We start from the raw sequence: 14,693 nt of genomic DNA, 5'->3' as shown, positions 1-14,693 counted from the left end.
GAAAATAAAATCTTGTCACTGTTTCCATTGCTTCCCCATCTGTTTACCATGAAATGATGGGACCAGATGCCATGATCTTCGTTTTCTGAATGTTGAGTTTTAAGCCAACTTTTTCACTCTCCTCTTTCACTTTCATCAAGAGGCTTTTTAGTTCCTCTTCACTTTCTGCCATAAGGGTGGTGTCATCTGCGTATCTGAGGTTATTGATATTTCTCCCGGCAATCCTGATTCCAGCTTGTGCTTCCTCAAGCTCAGCGTTTCTCATGATGTACTCTGCATATAAGTTAAATAAGCAGGGTGACAATATACAGCCTTGATGTACTCCTTTTCCTATTTGGAACCAGTCTGTTGTTCCATGTCCAGTTCTAACTGTTGCTTCCTGACCTGCATACAGATTTCTCAAAAGGCAGGTCAGGTGGTCTGGTATTCCATCTCTTTAAGAAATTTTCCACAGTTTTCATATGTAAAATAGTTTGCTGTTACATAGAAATAGCTGAATTCTGCTTGTTGAGCTTGTACTCAGTACATTGTAGTGTGTAACTTTGTGAATCTGCTTTTAGCGCTACTTGCTTTCTCTCTCTATAAAATCATGTCATTATGAATAGTTTTACAAGTCCTTTCCAATGTATTTTCATTTTTTAATTGATTGATTTATTTTTGTGGTCTAATGTCTGTGGCTAGAGTTTCTATGTACCGTTGAGTGGCTTTGGTGAATGTGAGCATCATTGTCTTGTTCCTGATCCTAGGGGAAATTTTTTTCAGTCATTGGGTACTGGGTGTGATGTTAGTTGTGGGATTTATAAATCACCTTTATCATGTTCAGGAGTTTTTCTTCTTAAACGTGGGAGAAGGCAATGGCAACCCACTCCAGTGTTCTTGCCTGGAGAATCCCAGGGACAGAGGAGCCTGGTAGGCTGCCGTATATGGGGTTGCACAGAGTCGGACACGACTGAAACGACTTAGCAGCAGCTTCTTAAAAGTGCTGAGACTTTTTATCTTGAGAGGGTGTTGGATTTTTGTCAGATGCTTTTTCTGTGTCAGTTGAGATTATATGGCTTTTTTCCTTCTGTTAATATGTTGTATTACAGTAATTAATTTTCTTTTTGAACTATCCTTGTATTCCTGAAGTAAATCTCATTTGGTCCTGGTAAAAATTTTTCTACTATGCTGTTGTATTTGACTTGCTAGTATTTTGTGAAGGACTTTTTGAATCATTAAAAGAGATACTGCTCTGTTATTTTCTGTTCTTAGGAAAGTTTTGGTATTGGGTTAGTGCTAGTCTCATAGAATGAGTAAAGTAGTTGATTGTCTTCAGTTTGGGGGAAGGGTTTGAGAAGGACTGGTGATAATTTTTCTTTAAATGTTTGGTAGAATTCAAGTTAAACCATGTATTTTAAAGTGTACTTTGGGAGATTGATTACTGACTCATTCTCTTGTTAAAGAGACATTTTTCATTTCTTCTTGAGTCAGTTGGGGTAACTTGTAAGCAATTTTTGGCACACAGTGTCCATGGTATTTTCTTAAAAAATTTTTTTTTTTAACCTTCAAGTTTGGTAGCAATATATCACATTCTGATTTTAGCTATTTACATTCCTCCTCTTTCTATTTTTAAAAATTATTTTTAGTTTAGCAAAAAGCTTATTACTTGTTTAGAAGAACTAGCTCTTGGTTTCGTTAATTTAAAAAAAAAATTACTTGTTTGGCTGCATGGGTCTTAGTTGCAGCACATGAGCCTGCAGGATCTAGTTCCCTGACCAGGGATTGAACCTGTGTCCCCTGCATTGGAAGACAGATTCTTAACCACTGGACCACAGGGAAGTTCTGGTTTTATTAATTTTTAAAAATTGTTTTCCTAATCTGTATTTTATTATCTGTGTCCTCACCTTTGTTATTTTCCTTCTTTTAGTTTTGGGTTTAGTTCATTATTTTTCTAGTTTCTAAGTGGGAAAGTTAGGTTGTTGATAATGAGATTTTTTTTTTTAATTTTTTATTTTTTAACTTTACAATATTGTATTGGTTTTGCCATATATCAACATGAATCCGCTACAGGTATACACGTGTTCCCCATCCTGAACCCTCCTCCCTCCTCCCTCCCCGTACCATCCCTCTGGGTCGTCCCAGTGCACCAGCCCCAAGCATCCAGTATTGTGCATTGAACCTGGACTGGCGACTCGTTTCATCTTTTAAAGTTTACATTTAATAAATTTCCTTCTGTTCAGTGGAATGTCAGCATTTCCTTTTCTTGCTTTCATGATTATTCTATTGTCTTTGGCTTTTAGCAGTTTGATTATAATATGTCTTGGGGTAACTCAGCTCTTATTAGGAGTTTGTTGAAAATATTGAATTTGTGAACTTGTGTCTTTCCTCAAGTTGAGAAGCTTTTTGCTATTAGTCTTAAATATACGTTGTGTACTTTTTTTTTTTTCCTGTGAGATTTCTACAACGATTATATTGGTAGACTGGATGGTGTGCCATAGGACCCTTAGACTCTGTTCAATCTTCTTCATTCTTTTTCTTTCTACTCCTTAGACTCAGTAATTTCAGTTGTCCTATTTTCAAGTTTGTTTATTGTTCTGCTTGCTCAGATCTGCTTTTGAGGTTCTGTAGTATATTTTTTATTTCCGTTACTTTACTTTTTAGCATTTCTCTTTTGGCTCCTTTTTATGATTTATGTCTTTAATGATATTCTCATTTTGTTCAGGCAATATTTTCCTGTCTTCACCCTTTTCCTTTAACTGTTTTAACAGTAAGATGTTTCAGGATTTTTTGTCTAGTAATTTCTTTGGGTTTGCATTCTATGAATGATGGTACTTTTGTGTTGATTTATTTTATTTATTTGAATGTGCCATCTTTTCCTGTTTCTTTTTATATTTTGTGTTGGTTTTCTTCTTTTTTTTTGGTTGTAAACAGTGTGATGTTTACAATATGGTAAATTGGAAAAGAGATTCTCTTCCTTTTTCAGAGTTTGTTCTTTTCTGATTGTTTTTGGGCTAAAGATCAATCTAATGTGAAACTTTATGGACTTTTCAGGTTTTTTTCTGAGCCTGTGTCTTTCCCTTATAATGTGTAGTATCTTTGTAAATTCTTCTATACATTCATTCTTTGCTGAGCATCAAAAAGAAAAAAAAAAAAAAAACATCCTGGTGTGACTCCTTTAATTCTTCCAGTAGACACTTCACCTTATTTGGGTTGAAACAATGGCAGTTAACCTGCCTGCCTACACCTCAGCCATCCATTGTAGTGATCCAAGTTCAGAACACAGAAGTTTATTATTTGGAGCACAAGATCATTATTGTCCACCCATGGCTCCAACAAACTGTACCAGCGTCACATTGCTGTCCCCACAGCTTCTTGGCATAGCGTCAAGGACTGGGAAATGGGTAGCTTCTGTCACTCTGAAGGCTGAAAATGGCCAGCATTAACAACAGTTTACCAGCCAAGTTTTCCTTTGGGAACCTAAGAGTTCAGATTGGTAACTCCAGAGTTTCGGAATTGTTACCTCATACAGTTTCTGTAGTACGGTTGCTTGTTAGGCATGGAGATGGATTCCTGGCACCTTCTGCCCTACCATCTTCCTTGACATCCTTTTCCTCTCTTTTCTTTTCAATAACTAGTGAAGAGTCTGTGAACCAACTCCACACTGCTGTTTTTACCAGTAACTAAGGCTGTCAATCTTAAAATTTTCTCCTCACTTTTTGGATGTGTTTTCATAATGTGCATCTTGTAAAGAGCCTTATGTGTCTTTTGCCTCTGCTACAGGATTATGTAATTATCTTTTAAGGGTCTTTATTATTTAAAAATAATCATAATTATATTTATTATGAAAATCCCATTTTATTAATCATTTAAGTTGTCACAAATAATTTTTATTACATAGAATGGTTTTAATCACATTTTAATTAGGAATGGTATAAATCTAACAGCTACTTGTTGACTTAAAGCAAGTATAAACTGTTAGTACAGTCTTAATTAGAATGTTAATATATTAAAACTAATATTCTTAGGTAAAATCTGTAAAATGGGCAGACTTATAACTGATGATTCACTTCTCAAAATCTAATGATGTTTTGGTCTTAAAGTATTGCAATTGTGTAAGTAAACACTGTTGAATCAAATAGTAGATTGAAGTAAATACAGTAGTTTATTAAAAGTCACCTCACCATAGAGGAATTTTTCCAGTGTTATTTTATTTTACCTCTGTTTCAAACATTAGGTTGTGTATATTTACCCTGATAAGATGATGCAGTATAGAAAAGTTACATGATTTACACCTGAAAAAATATGAAAGTCAGTGTTTAGAATAGAAGATCTATATTTTCTAATAGACTTTTAATGTATTGAAGATAATAGAATATGTTTTACTTTTGGAGTCTTGAAATTGAGTATTTCTGGCCTAGTCATATTTGTTGCATATCTTGATTTAGCAGTTAGCAGCCTTGTAGCTATAAAACATGTTTGTTTTACTGACATTGTAATATTTAGTAGTCATATCTTTTTAAAAATTATATTTTCCCTTATATTTACCTAATTCTGTTTAGTGTAACAAAGTAGACTTTTCTAGTTTATAATATGTAGTCTTTGACTGTAAAGGGGCTTCTGTTTTGACTCTCTTTTAAAATGAACATGTTATATAAATACTTTATAACCACTTAATATAAGAAATATAATCCAGTTGATCTTTGATCATCATGGGTATTAGAGGTGTCAGCCCTCTGCACAGTCAACAGTCCATGTATAATTTTACAGTCAGCCTTCCACAGTATCCACAGTTCTGTATCTGTGGAACATATCATTATTAGTGGGGAAAAAACCAACCTTGTATAACCACACAGTTCAAACCTGTGTTGTTCAAGGGCCCACTGTACACTTAAAAAATAATATTTGGTTTTCTCTCCTAATTGTAATTTATTTTGTTTTTTATTTCCTGCATTTTAATTTGCTATTTGTTTGTATATTAGTGATACATTCCTAAATTGGAATTCTTTTTATACTTGGAACTTACAAATCACTTATTTTGGGCTTCCCTCTTGAGGTTAAAAAGTTGTGCTTGTGGTTTTCTTGGATAAGGTGAAGTTCTGGTAAAGTGTAATTTTATTTTCACAATTTTATGTACTGTAACTTACATTTGTAAATTTGGTAATTAATATTTTGCTAGTATTGAACATATTAGCATACCAGCCACTTTCTTCACATTTAAACTTAGATAACTTTTTTGCTCTCAGCTTATTTATTTATGCAGTATAATTATATTTGACTATTGTCACTACTTGTATTTTCTAGTTGAAACACTGTAGTCGATACATACATGACTTATTTCCTTCACTCATCAAGAATTTGGATCCAGTACCACTTAGACATCTTCTTAATCTGGTTTCGGCTCTTGAGCCAAGTGTTCATACTGAACAGGTAATTGATTCAAAACATAATGAAATTTTTTTTTTGTTAAGTTTTTTAAGTGAAAATTTGTTATTCACATGATTTAACTTGTAGTTTATTACTGTTGGTATTTCATTTAAGCAAAAGGGTATTAAATTTGTTACAATATTTCCTAAAACCTCTAATTTCAACTTCTCCTTTTTTTTTTTTAAGACATTGTACTTGGCATCGATGTTAATCAAAGCACTATGGAATAATGCGCTAGCAGCTAAGGCCCAGCTATCTAAACAGAGTTCTTTTGCATCTTTATTAAACACTAATCTTCCTATCGGAAATAAGAAAGGTTCGTAAAGTATTACGTAATTTGAAGTGAGTTGTCCCTAGTTTTTAACTCAGATGTGAAGTAGTTTCTGCAAATTAGTTTAAGTTTAATCTCAATTTTGAAATGAGAGCTGTTGGTGTTGTGAAAAGGTTAATAAATTGGAGTGAGCTCATGCTTTTGGTATACTGTTCAAGTAATGGCAATGAAGTTTAAGTAGTTATTGGATTTTGTTTCATTGATATTTTTCCCTTAAAAAAAAAGTTTCATAAAATCTCTAGAAATTTAAGTTAGAAAACAGTCAACATGTTTTGTTTTAGATACAGTTTTGAGAACAGAACATAATGATACATTTATCTTTTCATGTTTTCTACTTCACACTTTTCTGTCATTTTAGGTGTTTTGTGTGTGCTTTTACACATATAGCTTTCTAGGGTTTTCTAAAACTTTACCAGCATTACCCCTCTTTTTTGTCTCCTGACATCATATACTACTCTTTCCTTAGGCTTTTCTGTGCAGGCTCCCACAGCTACTGTGGCAAGTGGTGGGGTCTTACATTATTACAGGTTTCCCTACCTATATCTTGTTGTTTATGTAATAAGAACAACTGATACATGGCCCAAAGAAATTCAGTCACTTAGAGTATCTCCGTCCTGTTTTTCCTTTTCCTTCAGAGGAAGAAGAGCTCAGAAGAGCTGCACCATCACCTTGTAAGTTGAGTCTTAGAAATGTATGGCAAGATGACTTGTAGTTTTATTTTGATGATCATCTAGAGTTAATTGATTTTATATATGTGTATCAGAGTCATGAAGTTCATTTTGTGCAGGAGATGTAAATCCTTACTAGTTATCAGTCTTACCCTTTTTGTTTAAATCATTAGTGTCTTGACTTCTAATTGAAATCATGTATATTCTCTTTAGAAATAATTGGCAAGTGTTAACATATTTCCAGATTATATTTTTGGCTACTTGGCATGAAGCTTTGGTATGTCAGAGAATCAAAGGATTATGACATTCTGATAGATCCATATTAATACAAGTAAGAGTGAAAAAAAACAACCCATCATTTTAATATAGGGTCACCTGCAGCCAGTCCTCAAAGCAGTGATAACAGTGATACCCATCAAAGTGGAGGCAGTGACATTGAAATGGATGAGCAACTTATTAATAGAACCAAACATGTGCAACAGCGACTTTCAGATACAGAGGTATGAAAACCCTTTTTTCCTCCCCCTTTAAAGAGTTATTTGGGTTTGTGCCATGTTTATCCTTTGAACTGGGAATATAAACTTGAGCCCTGTTAAGGCCTCTCCTATCTTGTTAGTATCATTTAAGTTCTTTACTTTTCTTTGAGTTTTTAATTCCATTTTATATTGTTCAAGGAAATATGTCAGTACTGTGGCAGTCTTTTTAGAAAGTATAGTGTGTTAATGTCATTTCTTACTGGATTAAATATTTATTTAAGTCTTCGTTTCTAAATGTAGGAATCCATGCAGGGAAGTTCTGATGAAACTGCCAACAGTGGTGAAGATGGAAGTAGTGGTCCTGGTAGCAGCAGTGGACATAGTGATGGATCTAGCAATGAGGTGAATTCTAGCCATGCAAGCCAGTCAGCAGGGAGCCCTGGCAGTGAGTTACAGTCAGAAGACATTGCAGATATTGAAGCCCTGAAAGAAGAAGATGAAGATGACGATCATGGTCATAATCCTCCTAAAAGCAGTTGTGGTACGGATCTTCGGAACAGGAAGTTAGAAAGTCAAGCAGGCATTTGCTTAGGGGATTCCCAAGGCCCATCAGAAAGAAGTGGGACAAACAATGGAACAGGAAAGGACCTGGTTTTTAATACTGAGTCATTGCCATCGGTAGATAATAGAATACGAATGCTAGATGCCTGTTCACATTCTGAAGACCCAGAACATGATATTTCGGGGGAAATGAATGCTGCTCATATAGCACAAGCATCTCAGGAATCTTGTATTGCACGCACTGGGGACTTTCTTGGGGAGGCTATTGGGAATGAATTATTTAATTGTCGGCAGTTTATAGGTCCACAGCATCACCACCACCACCACCACCACCACCACCACCATGATGGGTAAGTCTACCTAAAAATAAAACAGCTTACGTTTTCTTCAGGGAGTTAATTGTAGCCTCCATTTATTCAGTTGTGATAAATTCTAGATCCGTGCTGTCCAATAGGAATATAATGTAAGCTACAAATGCATGTTTCAGATATGTAATTTTTAATTTTCTTTCCTTATTGATTTATGGCTGCATTGTGCAGCTTGAGGGATCTTAGTTTCCCAGTGAGGGATTAGACCTGTGATCCCCTGTGGTGGAAGCATGGAGTCTTAACCACTGGACTGCCAGGAAAGTCCCAATTTTTAACTTTCTAATGGGCACATATAAAAAAGCAAGATAAAACAGAGAAGATTGATTTTTAATTATAAATTTTATTTAAAGCAGTAATATCCACATCATCAGTGTAAAATTATTAACAAACATTCTTTTTTTGTAATGCTAAATTTTCAATAATCTGTGCATATTTACTACTGCTAACATATTCTGTTTAGACCAGCCACTTTTTCCATGTGCAGGGGCCACAGATGGCTAGTGACTGTTGTATAGGAAGTACAGATTTAGATCTTCAACTCCTTGTTATACTTGCCTAAAAGTAGATAGAAAATTGCTTGTGGGATACTTCCATTAAAATATGATCATGGAAAGGGGAATTTTATGCACATTCCATTTTTAGGATATCAGTAAAGTTAAAGCCTCAGCATAAAGCTTTTTGATCATCTGTGAAATACACCCATTGTGTTTAATAGTGATTCTGTCACTTAGTAGTGTTACAGTATTAGGCAGAGTACTCAATTGTTCTTTCAACATCATTTTCTTGTGTATACAATAGGAACAATAATACCTATCTCATGGGCTTTATTGTGAGCATTTCATGGGCTGATATGATTGGCACATAATCAGAGCTTAATAAATATTAGCTACTATTTGTTATTATTGTCATTATAAGTAGTAATATTTGAATTAATGATGAAATAGGGATGAGTGCTTGATCAGACTTTTTCTTAGACCTGACTGTTTGCCAGGCCTTTCAGAATTTAAGATGGTTGTTTGGGAGAATTACATAGCCATCCATGTTCCTACTTTATTTCCTTTGCTTTTTGGTTCTTATCTTTATTCCATATGAGTATATGGTAATGTTTCTTTTTTATTTTATTTATATATTTATTTTTGGCCGTGCTGTGTCTTTGTTGCTGTGCAGACTTTCTTCCTAACCCTAATTAGGGTTAGGGTTGGGGAGAAGTGAGGCTTAGTTGTGGTGTGCAGGCTTCTCACTGCAGTGGTTTCTCTGTATTGTGAAGGACAGGCTCTAGGGCCTGCTAGCTTCAGTAGTTGTGGCATGTGGGCTCAGGAGTTGCAGCTCCTGGCCTGGAGCACAGGCTCAATTGTTGTGGTGCATGGGTTTAGTTGCTCCATGGAATGTGGGATCTTCCTGAAGCAGAGATTGAACCCATGTCCCCTGCATGGGCAGGTAAATCCTTACCACTTAGCCACCAGGGGAGCCCTGATAATGTTTCTTAGTCTTGGCAGTGTTGATGGTTTGGGCCACGTAGTTCTGTGTTTTGGATTTACGGCAGTGTGAATGCTGTCCTGTGCGTTGTAGCATGGATGTTTAGTAGCATCCTTAGCCTGTGTCCCTGTATACTAGAGGCATCTCCTATATTGTGATTACCAGAAATTGTTTCTAGACATTTCCTGGAGGCCCCCTTGGCCTTCTGATTGAAAACCACTGGTTATGGTCTGACATTACAGAAATGCACGTTCATAGTTCTCCCCAGGACATACTGAAGACAAAGCAGTTAGTTCATAAAACCAATGTGGGTAGCATATTCAGTTTGGCACATTATAAATTTCTTTTAGTGTTCACACTAACCCTCACCTGAAAAGACCTAATGATTTAATTTTTTATGTTAGTCATCTCCATATTCTCTGTGTATGGTAACCACTTGTGAAAGTCCCCCAGTTAATACCAACCAAATCTGGATTGCATCTTTAAATGAAATTTTTTTTTCCTGGTAGTCATTTGATTCTGCAGTGGCTGAACAAAATAAAATTTGAGGTTTCACTTTAAGATCTGAGTTTATAAAATAATTCTAACAGTAAGTTTTACTGATTTTTCTCTAAAATTATTCCCTTTGAAGTTGTTTTAGTGAAGTGTTGATCGACCAGATAATATGTGGATATAATGTAAAGTTAATACATAGTGCTGACTTTGTGGGCTTTTATATTTTGTAAAGCTTGTCAGTATCCCATAGGGTTAACAAACAAAATGTAGCTTCATTCTTGAGTATGTTGTAACTTGTGCCAAATGTTTTGAGAGAGAGTTTTTGTGAATCACAATGTGTGTTTGAATTGTAATTGCTAACTTTGTGCTGCTCTTCTCTGTGTTACAGTCATATGGTTGATGATATGCTCAGTGCAGATGATGTCAGTTGTAGTAGCTCCCAGGTCAGTGCAAAATCAGAAAAAAACATGGCTGATTTTGATGGTGAAGAATCTGGGTGTGAAGAGGAGCTAGTTCAGATTAATTCACATGCAGAGCTAACATCTCATCTCCAACAACATCTTCCCAATTTAGCATCTATTTACCATGAACATCTTAGTCAAGGTAAGGTTCTATATTAAGTAAAATGTATTCCTTTATTTAAAATGAATATAGTATATTGTTAAAAGAGATCGACAGTTAATGTTATTATACTTCATTGTTTTTGCCAAATAACTCTCATATTACAGTTTTTTTTTAACAAAGAAATGAAATTATTATGAATGGTCCATCATGAATATGAAGGCTAGAGTTCCACCAAGAGATATTTAATAAGGAAAGGAAATTAAAAAATAATTTGCAAAATTATAGCTTTGTATTTGAGAAAATGTATGGCTATATTGAGCTTCCCTGGTGGCTCAGATGGTAAAACTGTGTGCCTATAATGTGGGAGACCCGGGTTCAATCCCTGGGTCGGGAAAGGAAATAGCAATCCACTCCAGTATTCTTGCCTGAAAAATCCCATGGATAGAGGAACCTGGTAGGCTACAGTCCATGGGGTCGCAAAGAGTTGAACATGACTGAGCAACTTCACTTTCACTATGGCTATATTAGATTTTATATTCTGGAAGCTTAAGACTTAAAAGTAGGTGATTACACAGAATTTCATATTGTATGGTTCCATTTATATCAAATAACTAAGATATATGGTTAGTGGTTCCCTGTGGCTAGGGGTAATTGGGGGAAACAAGAGGAGGGGTGACTGATAAAGGGTAAGGTGTTTCTTTCATCTGGTGTGATAAAAATGTTCAAAAAATGATGTTCTAGTCACTTTAAAATTAATCTTAAAAAAAGTGATAGGACACGACCAAACTTGAATGAATGGAGATTAGAGGATGTTTAAGAATAGTAGAAAATGAAGGAAGAAAGGGAGAAGTTAGGAGAGAAAACAGTTATAGAATTGGCAATGTCAAGGTCAGTATTCAACCTCTTGCTTGGTTACACACCACCACCATTTGCTAGCCTAGGAAATAGGTTTTGGGATGCCAATAAATGATTAAGTACAACCTGATAGATTAGATATATGCTGTTACTGCTGTGATTAGACTTAGAGATGCAATTTGTGAATCTTGGAAACAACTTTCTGATTTCAGATGTTACTAGCATAGGATCTAGATAAGGTTACTTCAGGATTTTGGGGGATGGAGGATGTGGAGGCATGCCTCATAGCCTGCAGGATCTCCGTTACCCATCCAGGGACCAAACCTGGGCTCTCAGCAGTGAGAGTGCAGAGTCCTAACCACTGGACAGCTAGGGAATTCCCTGTTCTGACATTTTTGTTGTTGTGTTATTGTGGTTGTTGAGAAATCAATGGGTTAAGATTGAGCTCAATTGAATTAGATACCATATTTATTAAATTTTTTGCCATTCTTCTTCTATTATAAAGAATTCTTCCAACACAGAAAGACAAACAATTTAAAAATGGGTGAAAGATGTGAGTAGTTAATTTTGTTAATACATAAATGAAGATATAGAAGTGGTCAGTAAAATGAAATGAAAAGATACTCAATATCGATAGTCATCGGGGAAATGCAAATTAAAACCACAGTGAGATACTTCTATTCACTTGGGATGGGTAAAAAATTAAGGACTTAATGCTATCAAATGACGCTAAAGATGGAGAGCAAGTACAATCTCATACAGTGCTGTCAAGGAGCATAAAATAGTACAGCCAGTTTAGAGTACTGTTTTATCAGTTTCTTACAAAGCTAAATTTGTACTTACCATGTGACGCTGGAATTCCTATTCTACATATTTTACCCAAGATAAATGAAAACATGTCCACAAAAAGAGTTGTACATGAATGTTAACTGGTTCATTTATGAACCTCAACTGGAATTAACTGGTAGATAAACAAATTGTTGTATATTCACACAGTGGAACAAAAAGGAAACAGCTACTGATACATTCAACACCATAGATGAATGTAAAAAACATTCTAAGTGAATAAAGCTAGACAGAAGAGTACATACTATATATTATTTATGTGCACTTCTAAAATTTCTTAAAGTGATTTGCAGTGGTTGATGTCTACTCAGTGGTTGGTGGTGGGGACTGATTGTAAAGGGACAGAAGAGAACTTTTGGGGGTGATAGAAGTGTTCTGTATCTGATTTTATATTTACATTGTATTTTAATAAAATTAATTTTAAAAAGCAGATACCAGAACAGACAAACCAAAAAAAAAAAAACCCCAAACTTAAAAAGTCAAGCTACAAACTGGGAGAATACTTGCAAATCATGTATCTATGGCTTGTATCCAGACCATATAAGAACTTTTACCTTACAACTCAGTAGTAAGACAACCTAATTAAAAATTGGGAGTTGATTTATTTCACCATAGTAGGTACACAAATAGCTTAATAAGCACATGAAAAGATGCTTAGCATCATTAGTCATTAGAGAAATTCAAATAAAAAACAGATCCTACTGCATACCTATGAGAATGGCTAAAATTAAAAAGAAGGACCATAGCTATGTATTGGGGAGAATTTGGAGGAACAGTAACTGGTGCCACAACTGCTTTGGAAAACAGTTTGACAGTTTCTTCAAGTTTTGAACGTTCATGTATTTGTGTGTTTACCTTATGATCCCACAATTCTAAATATTTACCCAAAAGAAAAAAAAGCATCAATTCAGTTCAGTTCAGTCGCTCAGTCGTGTCCGACTCTTTGCGACCCCATGAATTGCAGCACGGCCAGGCCTCCCTGTCCATCACCAGCTCCCAGAGTTCACTCAGACTCAACGTCCATCGAGTCAGTGATGCCATCCAGCCATCTCATCCTCTGTCGTCCCCTTCTCCTCCTGCCCCCAATCCCTCCCAGCATCACAGTCTTTTCCAATGAGTCAACTCTTAGCATGAGGTGGCCAAAGTACTGGGGTTTTGTCTGTACAAAGACTGGTTGCATCAGTGTTATGGTAGCACTGTTCATATTAGACAAAAATTGGAAACTTCAAATTTTCATTAATTGGGTAGATATATAAGCAAAATAATATTTTCATATGATGGACTATTGTTCTGTAATTAAAAAGACCACACTACTGATAGGTACTTCAACGTGGATAAACCTCTAAAAACATTCTGCTAAGTGAACAAAGTCAGACATAAGACTGTACATGCATATTGTATAATTTCATTTATATGAAATTTCTAGAAAATGCTAATTTGTGGGAGTAGAAAAATAGACTAGGGCTTGGGAATGTGCTCAGGGATTAAATATAATTAATTAGGTATGAGGGAATGTTTTAAGGTGGTAAAAGTGTTCTAAAACCCTATTCTAGTGGTGGTTGCATAATTCTCATTTTATGAAATCAATGTACGTGTACAGTTTAAGAGGAAAATTTCATGTAAAGCTGCTAAAAAAGAAGCAATTCTGCTTAATATAACAGAGCTAGGGCGAATTATTTACTAGAATTTTTGAATTTAATTGAATATTTTGAATAAATTGTGTGCCTACAATGTGGAAGAGCCAGGTTCAATCCCTGGGTTGGGAAGATCTCTTGGAGAAAGAAATGGCAACCCACCTCAGTATTATTCCTGGAAAATCCAATGGATGGAGGAGCCGGGTATGCTGCAGTCCATGGGGTCGCAAAGAGTCAGACATGACTGTGTGACTTAACTTTCACTTTCACTTTCTCAATTCAAAAAAGTGTTTAGGTATAAGACACTTAACAGAGTTATGTCCCATGGCTATATAGTTAATTCAGTTAGTGTTAGTTGCTCAGTCGTGTCTAACTCTTTGCAACCCGTGGACTATAGCCCGTCAGCCTATGGTATGGTATGGGTAGCCATACCCTTCTCCAGGGGATCTTTCTGACCTAGGGATCAAACCCTCTGCTGTATTGCAGGCAGACTCTTTACCATCTGAGCCATCAACAGTAATTTTTATGTTTAATTTGGGTTTCAGGTATTTGTATACAGTTCTCTTGACATGAGGAAAACATTAAATAATAATACTTAATAGAGCAGAGGCTATGAAATGGTGAAGAGATTATGAAAACTCTTCACTTTAGTAGTATCAAACTAAACAATACTATTCTCTCACTTATAAAGCGACTGTTATAATAATCTTGTTTTTATCTTGTGATGTAAGAAAAGATTTATCATTATATTTCACTTTGAATTTGTTGTTTTTATGAATGCTGTAATTCACTTTACAATTTCAGTCAGCTGCATTCCTCTATAGTGTGGTATATTTTGCCCCTCAGGACCTGCAGTTCATAAACATCAATTCAGCAGTAATGCTGTGACGGACATTAATTTGGATAACGTTTGCAAGAAAGGAAACACTTTGTTGTGGGATATAGTCCAGGATGATGATGCAGTAAGTTATTTAATAAAGCCAAAAGACTACAGAATTATAGCAGAATGCAATCAG

General features: G+C 35.4%; 1 protein-coding gene across 10 annotated transcripts in view; it reads left to right on the top strand.

The window, feature by feature from the left end:
* The window catches only part of USP34 (ubiquitin specific peptidase 34), a 247,390-nt gene that overhangs the window by 102,844 nt on the left and 129,853 nt on the right, over positions 1 to 14,693 (top strand). For 9 of the 10 annotated variants that reach the window (XM_044926026.2, XM_044926027.2, XM_044926030.2 and 6 more), the window contains exons 11-17: positions 5,281 to 5,406; positions 5,590 to 5,719; positions 6,370 to 6,405; positions 6,772 to 6,902; positions 7,179 to 7,789; positions 10,167 to 10,381; positions 14,524 to 14,639. In XM_044926026.2, the coding sequence (XP_044781961.2) occupies positions 5,281 to 5,406; positions 5,590 to 5,719; positions 6,370 to 6,405; positions 6,772 to 6,902; positions 7,179 to 7,789; positions 10,167 to 10,381; positions 14,524 to 14,639 (1,365 nt within the window). The remainder of the gene's footprint in view (positions 1 to 5,280; positions 5,407 to 5,589; positions 5,720 to 6,369; positions 6,406 to 6,771; positions 6,903 to 7,178; positions 7,790 to 10,166; positions 10,382 to 14,523; positions 14,640 to 14,693) is intronic. The other variant, XM_045162247.1, reaches the window with a different exon arrangement.

The sequence above is a fragment of the Bubalus bubalis genome, chromosome 12 (genome assembly GCF_019923935.1).
Source record: "Bubalus bubalis isolate 160015118507 breed Murrah chromosome 12, NDDB_SH_1, whole genome shotgun sequence".
In the NCBI taxonomy this organism is placed as follows: domain Eukaryota; kingdom Metazoa; phylum Chordata; class Mammalia; order Artiodactyla; family Bovidae; genus Bubalus; species Bubalus bubalis.
Note: the sequence above shows the minus strand (reverse complement) of the source record. Positions and strands in the feature narration are given on the sequence as shown.